Source organism: Anomalospiza imberbis, chromosome 11 (assembly GCF_031753505.1).
Source record: "Anomalospiza imberbis isolate Cuckoo-Finch-1a 21T00152 chromosome 11, ASM3175350v1, whole genome shotgun sequence".
In the NCBI taxonomy this organism is placed as follows: domain Eukaryota; kingdom Metazoa; phylum Chordata; class Aves; order Passeriformes; family Viduidae; genus Anomalospiza; species Anomalospiza imberbis.
The window spans coordinates 17,242,053-17,258,319 of record NC_089691.1 but is presented as its reverse complement, the minus strand read 5'-3'; the positions used below and the strand labels follow the sequence as shown (position 1 = coordinate 17,258,319).

The 16,267-nt window shown below is 45.6% G+C and overlaps 1 protein-coding gene across 1 annotated transcript in view; it reads left to right on the top strand.

The window, feature by feature from the left end:
• The window catches only part of LRIG1 (leucine rich repeats and immunoglobulin like domains 1), a 91,763-nt gene that overhangs the window by 62,654 nt on the left and 12,842 nt on the right, over positions 1 to 16,267 (top strand). Inside the window, 4 exon segments of the mRNA XM_068202200.1 lie at positions 4,388 to 4,531; positions 8,170 to 8,250; positions 13,193 to 13,264; positions 14,557 to 14,628. Of these exon segments, the coding sequence (XP_068058301.1) occupies positions 4,388 to 4,531; positions 8,170 to 8,250; positions 13,193 to 13,264; positions 14,557 to 14,628 (369 nt within the window).

Here is a 16,267-nt window from a genome sequence, read left to right as displayed (position 1 = left end):
TATCAACCTGTAGAAATGCAGGAACTACAGGCTCCTAAGTGATGCCCTTGTTATTTATGATGTTATGACCTTCAGAGCACCTGGTTAAAACACATTTGTACCAGAAACAAAGGCTAGAACCTGCTAAAAGTGCACAGTGCCAAAGACCTGGAGAGTTTGTGAGCTCTGGCTTGCCAATGTTTTTAGCTAGCAAGTTACAAGACTTGTAATGTGCCATGTAATAGCTGTACAGCCTGAAGGTAGCTTTGCTTTATCCTCTGTATTTACAAAGAGCAATCATGTTTTCAACCAGCAGAGATTTGGCCCTTTTGAAGCAGTTCTCCTTGTTTCTCCTGTTTACACTTTATCCTTCCTGTAGGGTTGAGTTGTTGAAAAGTAAATACATGGGCTTTGCTCTCCTTAGGTGCTGGGAACACAGCCTGACAGATGAAGGAAAGCCTTGCTGCTGAGGGCAGCCCCACAAGGGTGTCTTTTGGGTCTGTGGCCCTGCTTAATGCCTTTTTGAAGAGACACACAGGGATGCTTGCAGTATTTACACAAGTAGCTGCCATCCCCTCGGTGGCACTGTGGAAAGCTTTGCTTTCTACTTTGGTGAACTTGACACGTGGCCAGTGGAACTGGAATTCATTCTGCTTGCTGCAGAGAAATGTTTAACTTTGTTAGGGAGTCTCCGATCCACCAAAAAGCAGTATGGTAAAGCAATTTCCTGCTGCCAGAGGCCTCACTGTGCTCTCACACTAGAGGTTGGTGTCTGCCCACCCAGCTGTGAGTCCTGAAACCTTTGGGCTGTGAATTCAGAGATGGGTGGACATGGCACATGTAATTTCTTTACATTTAGAATTAACATGCTAGCCCTGTGGTCTTCTGTTGAACCCAAATTATTTGTTCAGATATTGGTTATTTTTTGGGGGCACAAGGAAATACTTTATTTTTTGTTTTAATGAAATGCACACATAATTGTTTCATTACCTAATTTTTCAAATTGCTGCAGAACTGCCCATGCCTTGCACAGTTCTGTGGGCAGCTGCAGTTCCTTCATGTGCAGATCCTCACATGATATTTTGCTAGATTAGTGCAGTGTTAATGGAGAGATCTTCAAGGCAGAAGATCAGAACTGGAACTGTGCTCTGCCTTTGGTCTGTTAAAATCTGAAGCATCAGGGAAAGGGGAACTTGCCTTGCCAAGGCACTCACAGTTGAATCCTTGGAACAGCCAAATGCAGATCTCTGCACTGCACAGCTCTGAGAGCTTTCTGCTGTCAGGACCAAATATCTGGTGCCTGTGCTGAGCTTTATTTCAGCCTGGGTTAGATGGGATGGGTCAGGCCCATCTGCACCTCGCAGGGCTAATGTCAGAACTCTTTTAGGGGAGAGCTAAGCTTGTCTTCTCTACATGGGACTGTCTTGCAAGCCCTCAAGGTTTAGATTGGAGGTTGCTTGTCATGCTGAGTCCTTTTTCTCAGGTATGGATTAGGATCTCATCCAACAAGCAGTTCTAACAGTGAGCTGTCCTGTCTTAGAAGCAGTAATTGCAGAAACTCGGGTGCAGGATGGGGTAGATTTGGAAAATGCCTGGTGGTGTGAGGTGGTGTGAGCCACTGGGGTGTGCCTGACCTGACAGGCAGGATTGTGCTGCAGTCTGAGGCCAGGCTCACAGTGGCTGAGATGGGAAAGGCGATTGTGTGGGTGGTGGCACAGCTCTGCACAGTACTACAAACTCTTTCAGCTGTTGCCTTTAGGGTAAGGCTGCTGCAGGGAACCATCAGATCTCCAAACTGAAACTCCCACAGCCAGAGAGTACCTGTAGGAGAGGTCTGTGCTGAAATGCAAGGGTGAGGAAAGGAAGCCATGGATACATCTAGACTGACTCGTGCACTTTGTTAGTTGTGTATGTTTCATTCCTGATTGAAAGATCCTTGCTCACCTCCACTGTTGCTAAATCTGCTGGGTTTCAGTTACCTGAAAACACTGAATGAATTTCAAAGTCTTCTAAGGAGGGAGTTGATCATCTGAAGGAGGAGTTCTCTCATTCAGTTGCTGGGACAAAACGTGAACCCAAGGCTCTGGTCTGATGTAAAAGCTGACAAGGAAAGAAAGCTCTTGCCTTGTTCTGAGCATGAGAAAGGGCTGATTGTATTCACCAGTCAGGTGCTAGAGCATCAGCATCATGGAAAAAACCACAGTGGGAGCAGAGGATTTCATCAGAGGTAAACGGTGACTTGGCTGCTGGGTCTTCCCTTCTCCTTTTTACCTGTAGCTTGGTCAGTGGAGTGAAGTGTGGTAGGTGTTCCTGGTCCAGAACAGGCTGGCAGCAGCAGCTCCAGTTGCACAACAGGGTTCTGGTTAACCCCTTTCTACACCAATGCTGGCATGGTGCTCAAAATCTCCTACTTCTGGCCAGGCTGGAAGGGCTGTGTAGACAAACACTGCCACTTATTCATGCCAGTGATTTCTCTCTCACTGGTAGAGATGCCAGGCTTGGGGAAGCAGCAGGGATCTGCTGGCTTCTCTCAACCACATAATCCACACTGCTGAGCTGAGGGGGGAAACCTGATGTTTTGCAAATTGGGCCTGTGGCAGGAAGCAGAGCCCTGGCATGCTGAAGAAGCCACTGCCAGGTTGCAAGAGCTCCTGAAGCCTTCCATGTGTGATAGCATTGAGAGTCTCCACGTCCTGCTGCTGTCTGTCCATCTTGGGGTGACATCCAAACAAACAGAGGGAACATGCCTTCACCAGTTGTGGCAGGAACTCTTATGTGTGGAATCAAAAGGAACTATTTATTTTCTCAGCCAGGTTTAGGATTACTTTTGAACATTTTTTTTTTTTAAGCCAAATTCTTTAATAGCAGGTGAGGACATAATTTTGACCAGATGCCAGTTCTTCATAACTAACACTATAGCTTCTTTAGGAATGAAAGTATGTTGTCCCATACCTTCAAACTCATTAATCTTTGCTGAATTTTTTCCAGAGCTTGCCCTCTGCCCACTCACACAGTTAAAAGATAGACAGCACCTTTGCCAAGTAAATAACAGTCTCAGTGCTTTGGAGTATATGTCTGTTTGGACTTGGGTTTTGGCTTTGCAGTGAATTTCATGCAAGCCCTAGACACATTTTTAAGCAGACTCATTAACAGGCAGCACTAGAAGAGGAATTTGGAGGTTTGGAACTCAGTGAAATTTTTTTTCTCCTCTGTACAGTGAAGAATTTCAGTGCTTGTTCAAAGCTGTTTCACTTTTTCAAAAGCTGAGCAGCCCAAACCCTCACATCTTTTGAAGTGAGTTGTACTCCCAGGTCACTAAGAAGGTGGTTTTGAAAATCTGGTGCCTGCTGCTACTCTGAGAGGTCCCTCATTTGAGAATCCAGGCTGGCCTTCCACGGCAGGGCTTTATTCTGGGTAGAAGGTGGTTGCAGTGTGTGAGGGGGCTGCAGTAGCTTCCCAAGGCTTGCCCTCAGTGTCACATCTCCAAAGCCTCATCTGCACCTTGCTGGGAGAGGAGAGCAGCTGCCTTCCTGCCAGCTTCCAAACTGCAACAGCAGCAGTGCTTAAAAAAATCTCCCAGACCAGAGATAATGCAGGCAAGGGGAAGAGATAGATGGAAAACTAGGGAAAAAACCAACCCTCCAATAGTCTCTTGTAAGTGGAGAGGATTTAAGGCAAACTGTGCTCCTTGACAAAGGGGAGTGGGAGGAAGGAAAGGTGGCTGGTTTACAACAGACACCTCCTTTCTGTGGGTGAAAGGAAGCATTCAATTGCCTTGTGGTGAAATGCTTTTGGCTCTGGACTGGGGTGGAGCCGAGGCACCCACACCCAGAGCCTGGGGCTGGCTGTGCACAAGTGCAGAATGATAAGACACCTCCTGAGCACAGAAGTCTGGACCCTGCCAAGAGCGTGTGTGAAATCCAAAATCCATCTGTGTGACATCACTCTGCACCTCGCAGGGCGTGGGGAGCTGGGCTGTTCCTCCCCTGCTGTTCCCTGTGAGCCTCAGAGGGAGTGAGGATTGAGCACAGCCACCTGAGCCTTGCCTGTACCTGTGGGGACACAGGGCTGCTGCTCCCAGAGCCTCACCCAGCTGCATGGGAGCAGGAGGAGCTCTCCCTGCTGGGGCTGGCAGAATGTGTGTGCTGGGTTGTTGCTCTCAGTCACTCGTGGGGCAGCCCTCTCTCTGTAGCCTGCACAGAAAATCTCCCCATAGCTGGTGCCAGTTGCCTCCTGCTCCTTGGTGTCACCCAGGCTTCCCCATGGGCGTCTTGGGGCAAACCTGCAATCTTATTTCCTCATCACCTCGTGTCAGGTGGGTTTGGGAGGCGGGCACTGCTTGGCACAGAGGAGTTTGGAAGATACCAAATGGATTGACAAGAGCTGTTGTTGCATTTTTTCCCCTCAGGATACTCTCCTACAACAACCTAACAAGGCTGGACGAGGGAAGCCTGGCAGACCTTGGGGGACTGCACGTGCTGCGGCTGAGCCACAATTCCATCAATCATATTGCAGAAGGTGCTTTCAGGGGACTCAAAAACCTACGTGTCCTGTAAGTTGCTCTCAGCTTTTGTCAGACCACACCCATGTTGCCTCCACAGTTTGTGTTCTGCCAGATGGTTCTGCTTTGAAGATGCTTTGGGTGCCCATGTCTGGCAGTTTCAGGTTGCTGAAGCCACCTCAGCTGACCAAAAATCCCTGAGGTCTCATTCCTGCAGCTAACAGCAGTATTTCTCTTGCTATCACATTGACTTCAATTGAAATTCTTAGAAAAGCTTAGTTTCTTTAGGGTCATTCTGAACTCAGAAAGGAGCAGGGAATGATTCCTTGCTCTGACAACACTGGAAATTTGAATATCCTATTAAAAGTGATATTGAATACTTCTGTGTTGTTACTTTTTTTTAAACTGAATATTAAATATAGAATTATGATTAAATATAAAATTATTATTATCATAAGATGATGTTAAGGAAAAAAAAAAACAAAAAAACAATGGCAAAACAAAGAAATGTAGAGGTTAGGCTTGAGATTTGACTATATCAGAAGTGTAACAACACATGAAGCTTCACCCAGCCTTCAGTCCAGTCATAGAAATAAGAAGCTTTTGTAGGTACCATGCAAGTAAGCAGAAGTCTTTAATGCAGTTGAGCCCATGAAACATCCCGTGTTCTGATTTTCATGGCAAACCCTGAAAAACCAAAAAGCTGCCAAGGGCAAAGTTTTGTGTGCCCTAGTACTGAATTGCAGAAATGATCCATCCAGTGCTGGCTGTGGCCATTTACCACAGACTTTTGTTTTAAAACCACTGACACAACATAATACCTGGAAATGGGATACTGGAAATGAGCTTGCCTAGTCCAAATGCCAACTTGTAAGGTTTTAGGAGTAGCAGAGCCCATTAGGCACATCAGTGTGGCCTCCTGTGGGGTGCAGCTGTAGCATTGCACCATTATACACTGTTGTTAGACTGGAATACATCTGGGCTTGTCCTATGAACATGAGAAGATGGGGGATCCGGTTCCATTCCTGCAGCTGTGTTGCCTCTGTCTCCTTACTGGAACCTGCAGGGCTGCTGGCTGCTCTCCTCCTGTCTGGGAGCTGCAGGCTCAGCACCTTCATCTGGCACACCACAGAGTTCTCACAGTCCTTGTGACAGCACCAGACACGTTCCCAGGCTGGTTGGGTTCAGCAAACTGATTTAATTCTTCCTTCAAAAGAAAAAAACACACTTTGATACTTTTATTCCTCTTCAGAAGCCCATTGTGGCCTGAGTCATTAAAAGGCAATGGGAACAGAAAAACCTCCCCTCTTTACAGTACTTTTTGCATCTTACTCTTTTCTTTATTGAAGTTCATAGTGAAGGAAGTGACTGGAAAGTGAGTTTGGGTTTTGTTTGCTTTTTTTAAACTTAAGCCAAAGCCTTTCAGCCACTGGGCATTCAGAAAGGGACCTCTCTGAGGCAGCTGTCAAGACCGGAACTAAAGGTTTCCAAAGAAAAATGGAGGGGAAGGGAAGCTGGTCCTTCTCTTTGCTCTGCAGTGAATGTGGAGCCTCTTTTATGTCCAGGGCAGAGGGGGGAGATTGAGAGGGAGTGTGTGAGCGAGCTCTAATTTAATAAAGAGGAAGGCCTATTGGGTCCTGCACCTGGTGAAAAAGAGCTGAGCATGCTTTAATTATGGGCTATTGTTGGGGAGCCTTTGGTGGGTGTGAAACTGCTGAAATGTGGAGCTATTCAAATAGAGGTCAGGCCCGGAGACCTCTGAGCACAATGATTAACAAGGCTGCGAGCATTCAAGCTCAGCCAGCCAGAAAGAATAGGAAATTGGCAACAGGGGCTGGGAGAGGAGTTGGAATACAAAGAGAGCTGGGCCAAAATACCCCACTCTTTTTTTCTCCCTCTCTCTATTTTCACTCATTTGTTAAAAAGGTTTTTATTCCTCCTTTCTAACACTAAACCTTTGAGTTGCCACTGGATGAACAAGCAATACTAATTTTCTTTCCCTTTTTCGAGAAAACACAATGTGTGGCAGTCAATTAATAAAAGTGTGTGTCAGAGCTCCTACAGGCTGTTCCCACTTGTCTGTCTCTGCCATGGGAAAGGGTTTGCTGCTCCAAAGACCAGTAGCCCGTGGTGAAACTGAAGAGGAGAAATGTCTGAGAAGGGATTTTCCCTTAAAAAACAAACAGAACAAGGAACATTGGCTTGGCAAGCCAAGGGAAAATGTAGAAGCTGAGCTCCAGGAGGATGTATTTGCTCCTGTCCCACTAGGATGGTGCTGGAAATGCCAGCACATCAAAGCATTCTCCTGGGCTCATCTCTTTGGCCACCACAGCATTATGTGTGCCCACGCCCATGGGGATGTTGAGTTTTTGTTCATGCCTGTGGCACAGAGTAACCCACAGATCACCCTGACATCCACAGTGATGCTGGCTCAGGCCAGGGCTCTCCAGGGTCATGAGATTCAGGTCTCAGGCTTAAGCCAGCTGAGAAACAGGAATTGTGGCTTTTGGCCATCTTCCTTCACATCTTTAGTTCCCCCTAAAGCAGAGAAAGGAGCAAAGACTGAGCCAGCTGAGGGAAAACCATTCCCATATTGAAACTGGGGCTTTCTTTTAAATTTGTTTTCCCTTCCTGTGAGTTACTGTGTATTTGTGCTGCCCAGAAGCCACACTGTGTTGCCTGTGTCTGGAGTGTTGCAACATGCAAGGGGACTTGGTTTTCCTTTATTTGGTCTTAATATTTTTTTATCTGGAAACGTTCTGATAATCATCTTCAAAAGGTGCAAAAGGAGTACCTGAGGGCTCAGGGGTTATCTGGATGGTGAAGTTTGCTTTGGTGCTGTGTTTTGCCAGGTTTTAAATCAGAGTGATGTAACAAAACCAACAAAGCCTATTTAGTTTTTCTTTCTTTTTACTTAACATTGGAAATGATGAATTTCTGTCTGTGTTGCTGGGTATTCATTGCTAGCTGGATTTAAAAGCTGGGAGGGAAGGATTTTTAAACAGTCTGTTTAAACAGCTTTTGTGGATCTCTGTGTTTGTTCTGTGTGCTTGTTTTTCTTCAGACCTCTTTGACTCTTGTAATTGATGGTCAATTTGAAAGCCAAAAGAAGCTAACTCTGAAAAAGGAATTCTCTTGGTTTTTTTTTTTTTTTTTTTTAAAGGTTATACAGAATTAGGCTGGTGTAGTGATGCTGGCACTTTCCTTTGTTGAGTTTTCAAGTTCATTGCCAGAAAAAATGCAGCTTTGTAGAAAATACACCAAATCATCTTCCTAAGATTCAGCTATAGACAAATACGTGTATACACTGGAATACCCAAAGTGATCTTATTTCATGGTAGTAGCATTTAAGGACAGCTGTTTCTTTCAGTTTAATTGGAGCACTTTATTTTCATTTTACTCCTTCTGTTTGGATGCACAGAACTAGAAAAGGACAGAAACCTGCTTGGTAAAAAGTAGCTGTCTCAGAGGGTTTCAGCTAGGAACAAGCCAGAGCTCTTTGTGGAATGCACCATCCCACCATGTGTCAGTGCAGAAGTGATTGGTGCTGCTATTCTGCAGGACTCTGGTAACTGTCAGGAGAAAATGGGAAGCTCTCATGTGGCACTGCCCAGCTTCCTCCACTTGTTTGTAACAGTGACATTGGGACTGAGGTGCTGATTCTGAGCTCTCTCTTGTCCTCTCCCCAGGGAACTGGACCACAATGACATCTCGGGCACAATAGAAGATACCAATGGAGCCTTTACAGGCCTGGAAAACCTGAGCAAGCTGTGAGTATCCCTGGGCTTGAATTCTGCAAGCCAATTCTGTTGTGTGCCTGTGTGGGGTTGGGTCTGTCCCTTTTTATGCAAACTCCCTCAACTTGGAAAAAGACAGAAAAACAGCAGAAAATCTGAGCTGTAGTAGTTTTGCAGGCTCACTGCAAGAGTGCAAATGTGGTTTCAAGCACTGATATTTTTAAGCAGGTATGAGGCAATAATTTCATTTCTAAATTGTGATCAGACAGTATCACATACTGCAGTTCAGACACAGAGAGGAATTTAAGCTGTTTTCATGTACAAAATTCAGCACAACCATTCCTCACTTCTAAAAGCAAACAAGCGACAGAAAGGACCCCTTGCAATCTTCAGTGAGGCACTGATTGATGCAGCAAATAACAATAAACAGAAGAGAAAAATCACCCCACTTCCTGTCACAACAGAGGATTGAAACAGGATTCGTTTCTGTGGGATACTCTTTCTGAGAGAGATCTTTTGGGCTCAGTTCCATGTGCAGTGACAATAAAAGGCACCATGGGGCACAGGCTCTTAAAGAGATAAAAAGAATCCCAAGGCAAGCATGCGCCTTGCAAATGTTTATGGCTTGCTTGGCCCTCGCAAGGATTTTCACATTGCTCTGTACAATCCCTGTTCCATTTGAAACGGGTGATATAAATCAGCCCTGCCAGAGCAGTCTCTGATGGCTTGTGACAAATCAAGAGTCTCTAATCATTACCTCTTGCCTTTGTTGAAGTTCTCGGCACCCCCCATGCCGCGGTCTCTGATGCTGGGGTGGCACAGCCAGAGGTGCAGTAAAAGTACCTCGATGGAGAGCAGATGGCTGGAATGAATCCTGGCAGGCGGGATTTTGTCACGCTCTCATCAGAGACTCCTCGGGGAGTGGGACGAGCCGTGGCAGGGTTTGTGGAGATGCAGTGCTCAGAGGAGACAAATCTGAAATCACAGACAGAGATGGTATTTGATGGTTGCTGAGGGGAGTCGCTGGGTCCATGAGGAGGGGACCAAGTTGCAGCTGCAAGTAAAGTGGGGCAGAAAGCAGAGGAGGATTTAAGGACAGCAGGAGCCAGGCAGGGAAGCAGAAGTAGCGTGGGGGTGAGAGCGAAGTCAGTAAAAATTGCTGTGCATGCAGAGTCGGGGAATCTTCCCATGACTGCCAGAAAAAAGGCAGAGGAGCAGATGTGGTGGGTAGAAGAGTCCTTGGCTGCCTGACTGAAGTGTTTGGTTTGTCTGAAGAAACCAGTGAGACCGTGTGAGCAGCTGGAAGGGTGATGGGAGCAGAGACTTTGTCCAGTGGGATTTGCAGGCCGTAAGGATTATGAGTCTGTAGTGCTGCTTTGACAAGGAACAGAAGGTGGTGGAAAGGAGCAGACAGAGCTGTCCTGGTGGTACATCCCTCCAACAGGGCCACTGGATATGTTAAAAATTCTGGGTGCAGATAACAGGAGAGTGGTGAAAAATCTGGAAGGGACAGCATGGAAGGAAAGAGTTCAGCAAAAGGATTGACTTGGAAAGCAGGAGCAGTGAGCCCTGATGAGCTGTGGGGGTCAGGCAGAGGCCAGGAGGAACAGCAAGGAGTGGGAGGAGGAAGGAAGGGAGCAGGGGCAGCCTGTGGGGTTATGTGCTGGGAGCTGTGGGCAGAGCAGCTATTGCTCTCCCTTGTGAAATGCTGTGGCCTGATGTGATGTTTATCACCCAGCACAAGGAACACCTCCAAAAGATGGCTGGCTGGGGCTACCAGTAGCCAAGGATGCACTAAGGGCTTGTGCAAGTCTAAGGAAATTTGGTTTATATCTTTCTTTCCTTTGTTGACTGATGCCTGTCATTGCAGGTGGACCCAGGCCAGCTGGGTCTGGCTGAGGGATGTGTGCAGGGAAGGTTTGTGCAGGGGATTGCAGCACATTTCTTAGCCTGGAAGAGCGTGTGGATCAGGTTGGTTTGGGGCAGACAGGAGTGGTTTGGGTACATAACAGAGTGAGCTGCAGTGGGACAGACAGCTTGCTGGGATTGTTCACTGTCAGCCAGCATGTAAGGCTAAAAAACACCCAGAACATGAAATTATTTTATTATTATTTCTGGAGGCGTTTTGTGAATGCTTGTGAGTGGTCACTTTTAAAGGGATCTCCTCAGAACTGTTTTAGCTTATCAGCACGTAAATCCCAAACTGGTGATTTCTAAGGCTGAAGTGAGTATCAGGATTTTTTTGTAAATAAAAGATCAGCCCTTTCAGCAAACATTTCACTGTGTGATTTAGGGCCTGTGTTTAAACCGTCAACCGCTTTAAATGCATTAGCATACAAAAAATAAATGGGCACTTCAGAGGAGACCTTCCAATGAATTAATAATCACCTCAGCTCTGTGGAGATTGCCTTAAAAGCCGTTCCCCTTTGATCTGGCACAGATTAGCCTCTGAAAGGATTTAGCACAGAGAGGGTTGTTCGCTGACATGAAGGTGTTAAACAGAGATGGAGAGGCCAGTCACTTTAGCCTTCTCTGAATTATATATGAAGCTCTCCAGGATGGAGAGCACAGGCCTAAATTAAAATGTTGCTTGAAGAAAGAGGGAGTTGAGAAGCACTGAAGCATAAAAAGCACCGGTGGAATCACTGTGGAACAAGGAGGTTCCTAATTATTCAAGCTGCTAAATGTAACCGGCTTTTTGATGGCTCACTCAGCGAGATCTTCCTGCAGGTGCAAAACTGGCTGGAGGAGAAAACACTGCAATGAATTGTGTGCTTGGCATGTAATTACACTGGTGCAGTCTCCAGGAGAGCTTGTGCTTGTCTCTGCCCCGTGGAGGAGGTTTAGGCCAGCAGTGGGATGGCTAATTGTGGCTGTGTTCTGCTGCCTTCACATTCCAGCCTTCCACAGCCCTTTGATGGGGGCCTCTAGGTTCAAACTCTCAGATTTGTAGAGGCACTTAATTGAAATTAGTTGCAAGGAGTAATGAGTTTGCTGAGGCCTGACTAGTTATGTGTGTCAGGTATTTCTCATGTCCAGGCATCAAGCTGAGTGCACCTACACAAGTGGTGTAGTTGTCTATTGCCTTCCCCAGATGCACTCCTTATCTCTGCACAGATAACTAAACAGGTATCAGCAGTATCTCTGATTTTCAAAGACCAAAATCCACTGAACAGTAATAGAAATCTGCAGCTATCAAACCCAAGCTCAGCATAATTTTTTCAGCAGCAGTTGCCCATCTAACTTCCATTAGAATCATAAGGGTTGGAAAAGATCTTTAGGATCATCAAGTCCAACCATTAGCCTAGCATCATCACCATGTTCATCATTAAACCATGTCCTGAAGTGCCACAACCACATGTTTTTTTTAACAATTCCAAGGTTGGTGGACTCTGCCACTTCCCTGGGCAGTCTGTTCAATGCTTACAACCCTTTCTCTGAAAATTTTTTCCAAAAATCTAATCTAAACCTCCCCTGGCACAGCTTGAGTCCATTTCCTTTAGTCCTTATTTTATCTTTACCTTGTCCTTATAACACATTTATTAGGAATATGGCTGCAGAAATCAGTGTGTATGGATGCAGCCATTTGACCAGTAAATTATTTACTGAATTAATCATTCTAATGGATTTTTCAAAGCCTTCATTAATGCAACATCCCTTTTACCAAATGATGGCACACATGATTGCACACATCCTTTGGTGCTGGGGATATTTGAAACTGGGCTTTCCTGGAGCCAATATAGAACCAAATTATCCTGACATTTGAAAAGTGTTTTGTGGAAAGCCTTGACAAGTTCTTGGAAATGTGTTTGCTCATGCAATGGCTGCACATGCTCCATCTTGTACTCCTCTCCTTTCCCTGGCCAGTAAGCAAGCAGTGGGCCATCATAGTTGTAAGTCTTTTTGGGGTACAGATACCCTATACTTGAAGGACAGCTCTTGAATGAAAACTCCAAATCAAATGCAGCACCAGATGTGTCTTTTTTAACCTGAGGTGTGGGTGATGGCTTGCCCTGGACACCACATGGTGATAACATATGCACCTGGAGGATAAACCTTAGAGGGAGCTTGGGGAAGGAAAACAGTTCCTAATTAATGACCCTGGTTGATGCTTTATTAAAACAGGTGAGGGGACTATCCATTTGGCACAAACCCTGCCCCTGGCCATCAGCACTGGTCAATATTTATGGAGACCTGTTGCTCTGGAGATGACAGCTGGGCTGGGATCTCTCCAGCTGGCTGTTTTCTGGTGATAGTTCCCTCATGCCACTGCTGATTCCGAGGAATGCTCTCTGGTCACAGATGCAAGCAAGCTCACTCCTCAGCTCTGGATGTTACCTGTTCTGCCTTTTGCTCCTTGAAATTATCCCTTGGCTATGATCTGCTGCATGATGTTGCTTTGCTGTTGTATTTACAAGGAAGGAAAGAGCAGTGCCTGCAGTCAGCTGCTGTGTGAATGGGCAGCCCAGGGGCAGCCCTCAGCTCTGTGTGCTGGTAGCTGCTCAGGTCAAGCACCAGTGAATAAATCACCACTCTTCTTCCTGTTTGGGAAGAAGTCAGAAATGAAAAGCTTGTGGGGAGAGACCAATATCTTGTTGAACTGCCACTGCACTTAATCCTGTCCCCAGCCAGCCTGCAAAGGAACAGAGGGGACCTTCTGTTACTCAGCAAGCTGGTTCCCAAGCACGGGAGCAAACCTGCCTTTTTACATGATATGGCACATTCCCTTTGCCCTGTCATCACTCTTAAATTCAAATACAGATAAAAGCATTTCATTTCAGGAGCAGGAAAGTGAGTGTGCTTCATCCCTCTTAATCTCTGTGCAGTTCAGATTTCCTGGGACTTACACTGAGTGTGTATATCAGATAAAGCCACACTAATTCTGTTCCTTCTTTTTTTTTTTTTTTTTTTTTTTTTGCCCCCCTCTCCCCATTTGCTTGCTGTTTATCTGGCACTGGATGTTTGGAAACTGCAGAACTCTGTTTGGAAACAAGATCAAGTCGGTGGCCAAGAAAGCGTTCTCAGGGTTGGAAGCTCTGGAGCACCTGTGAGTAACCCACCATGCCTCAGAGTTTGGGAAAGGGGGTCTGCCAAAAGTAGCTGCTTGAGAAATCTGCTAGCAATTTAATAGTGTCTTTGTAAACTGAGAAGCCAGTCCATTTGTGGGGGCCACCTGCTTCCTTCTCATTATAAGCCCGCCTCAACTTTGGCCTTTTTTTGTGCCAGGAACAAAGTTATAGAACATATGGGAAATTTGCATGCTCTTAATTTTTGAGACTATCACCTTGACTTGCACATTACTGCTTTGCAGGCTGTTAGCAATGAAAAGAGGCTGGTGCAGGCATAGCATTCTCTCTCCTTTGCCCCAGCTTCCTCCTAAAGCCAGGCTCTGGCAGTGACACGTGTTACAGAAGACTGGTTTCTATGCATCCCCACTGAACATCCCCACTCAGCACAACCCCTTTAGAGCCATTTGCAAGAAGTAAATTTTGGCTGCCTCTGTGTAAATTTTTTTTTTGTGTCCCAAGGCTGATGACTCCAGCAGTGATTCATGAATAAACTCCTTTCTTGGATTAAGACAAGTTAAAGTATATGTGACTGTGCTCTACATGTTTTATTGGCTGTTGATTGTATGAAATGTTATGGCTATCATGATCACACTGAAAGATTTGGGCTGCCTGACTGGGAGTACATTCCCAAATAAAGGTGCCCTTAATGCTCTACTGAGATTGTCCTCTTTAAGCAGTGCTCGTCTGCCCTACATGTCACTTAGTAAACTTCAGCCCTAAGTCTGACACTGTGCTTTTTCAGAGAACAAATTATTCTTTCAATTAGCAGTAGTTGTGAGGGAAACCTTTGACCCTTTCCTTTGGAAACACTGGGATGTTTTTTTAAACTCAACAGTATCCTCTCCAAGCCATTTTCAAATAATTGCTCAGATGCTGCTTATTGCAAGTATTTGCTTTCTTTTATGTTTGCTGAAGGTCTAGCCTGGGGTACCACATTCCTGACTATCTTTGGTTATCAAGGGGGCTGAGGAATTTCTGAGCTCTGGATGATGGAGGTAGCTCAGACTGAGAAAGTATAGTGAGAAGATGGGGTAGGGAACAACTTAGTGATTCAATTAAGTGTAATTTTTGTTGGCTGGCTGTTGTTCAGCAATACTTTATTAATACAAAGGTGTTTGGAGGAACATTTCTATGCACTGTAAATGCAGAAGGGCATAACAAGGAGCTACCAAATCACCTGCTACTGGAGTCACTGCTTAAATCAATGTGGAGGGCTCTGTCCCAGCCATGGCATCTCTTTTGTTGACACTGCCTGTGGTTGTGCCTGCAGGAACCTCGGGGACAATGCCATCCGCTCCATCCAAGCCGATGCCTTTGCCAGGATGAGGAGCCTGCGGCAGCTGTAAGTGACTGCCCTGCTCACACCCCTAGGCAGGAGGGATCCTCCTGAGCCTGGGCATGAGCAGCAGCACAGGTGTTATCCACATTTATCCACATTACCACTCATTCATTTCCCTCTCCCCTGTGTCCTCCTCTGTGGGGTATTTTTACACATGAGGAGCTGTCATTGCATGTAATGGTGAGTGAAATTAGATCATCAGAACAGGTTCTTCCAGCAGGTTTGTGCCTGTGCAAATATTCATCTCCATTCAGGAAGTCCAGCCCTGGTCCTGGTAGCCAGCTCTCCTGCTCACAGCACCATGGATTTAATTCCCAGTGGCCCATCTGCTCCCTTGCTGTTCCTGTGTTTAGGGTTCACACACAGGACTGATACTGCAGTGATAAGCACCATTTGAACTGCATCCACTTGTCATTCAGCCTTCTGGTGTAAAAATACGGATGCGTTATCAGAGCTGCTGCTTGTGCTCCAGGCTGGGGCTCTGCACTGTTATCAGACACTGTTTCCAGTCTTGCCTGGTTTCCTTTTCTCTTCTTCCCCATAAATATTTAATCTGCTGTCAGTGTGTTGCTATGCCCCGGAGTAGTGCAGTGTCTGTGGAACACAAAAATCATTTATGTGGTATTTGGGCAGGTGCAGGTTCTTGCTCCTGACATTGGAAATGGGAATCAGATGGTCACTGCTGGCAGTGACACTTGATACCAGTGACTGGGAGTGAAGAAGATAAACACTGTGTCTGTTATATGATTAACTTTATCTTCTGCACTGGCACTTGAAACAAAATTGAAATGAAAGATTGATCTTATTAGGAAGAGATAGTGAGATCCCAGATATTGTGAAGGAATGTTTATAAAATTATATATAGTTCAGATAGAGGTTAGATAGTTCAGACAGAGGACATTTACATGCAGAATGCATTGTGCTGAAGGATCTCCTGACCTGTTCCAAGTAGCCAGGAGGGTTTTATGCCATCATACATGTGAGAGGCTGCACATGTTTGAAGAACAGGAGAGTGGACAGCTTTGAAAAATCAAATCCCTATATTCCCTCCCACTCCAGTCAATTTCTTTCTTTTCCCCTTCCCTTCAGGATTTCCTGAGGTATTGGGTAGAAAATTAGCAGGAGATTCACATTTTATAGTGCAGTGCTGGAGCTGGGATTCTGCTGTGCTAATGATACCCTGGTCTTGCATAGCTTGTAGGATTGCAGGACAGGAGCTCTCTGGGGCATTTTCCAGTCTCTGAGACATCCTCACATTCAATTCCAAGGATCAGACTGAGTTTTGCAAACCAGACCAAAGTATGAATGCCCTGTTTGTGTAAATGTACAGTTCTTCACTGGCTTTAGAGCTATGCTGAGCTGTAATTTGGCCCAGAATATTAAAAAGAACCCACATTAATCCCAAAGCTCCCTTTTTCTTTGCCCCTTTTTCACACTTATTTTCCTAACAGAAGGTGCTAAGCTAGTGTTGGATCAGGGAATTACAGAATCTTACAATGGTAGGGTTGGAACTCAGGATGCTGAGAAATGTTTGTGTTTTGTTTTCCAGACTAGTTACTGTTTCTGTGGGGTTTACACAAATATCATTGGTCATTTCTCCTGTGCTGCTTCTGTTAATCAGTAAACACAACTCCAGTGTCAC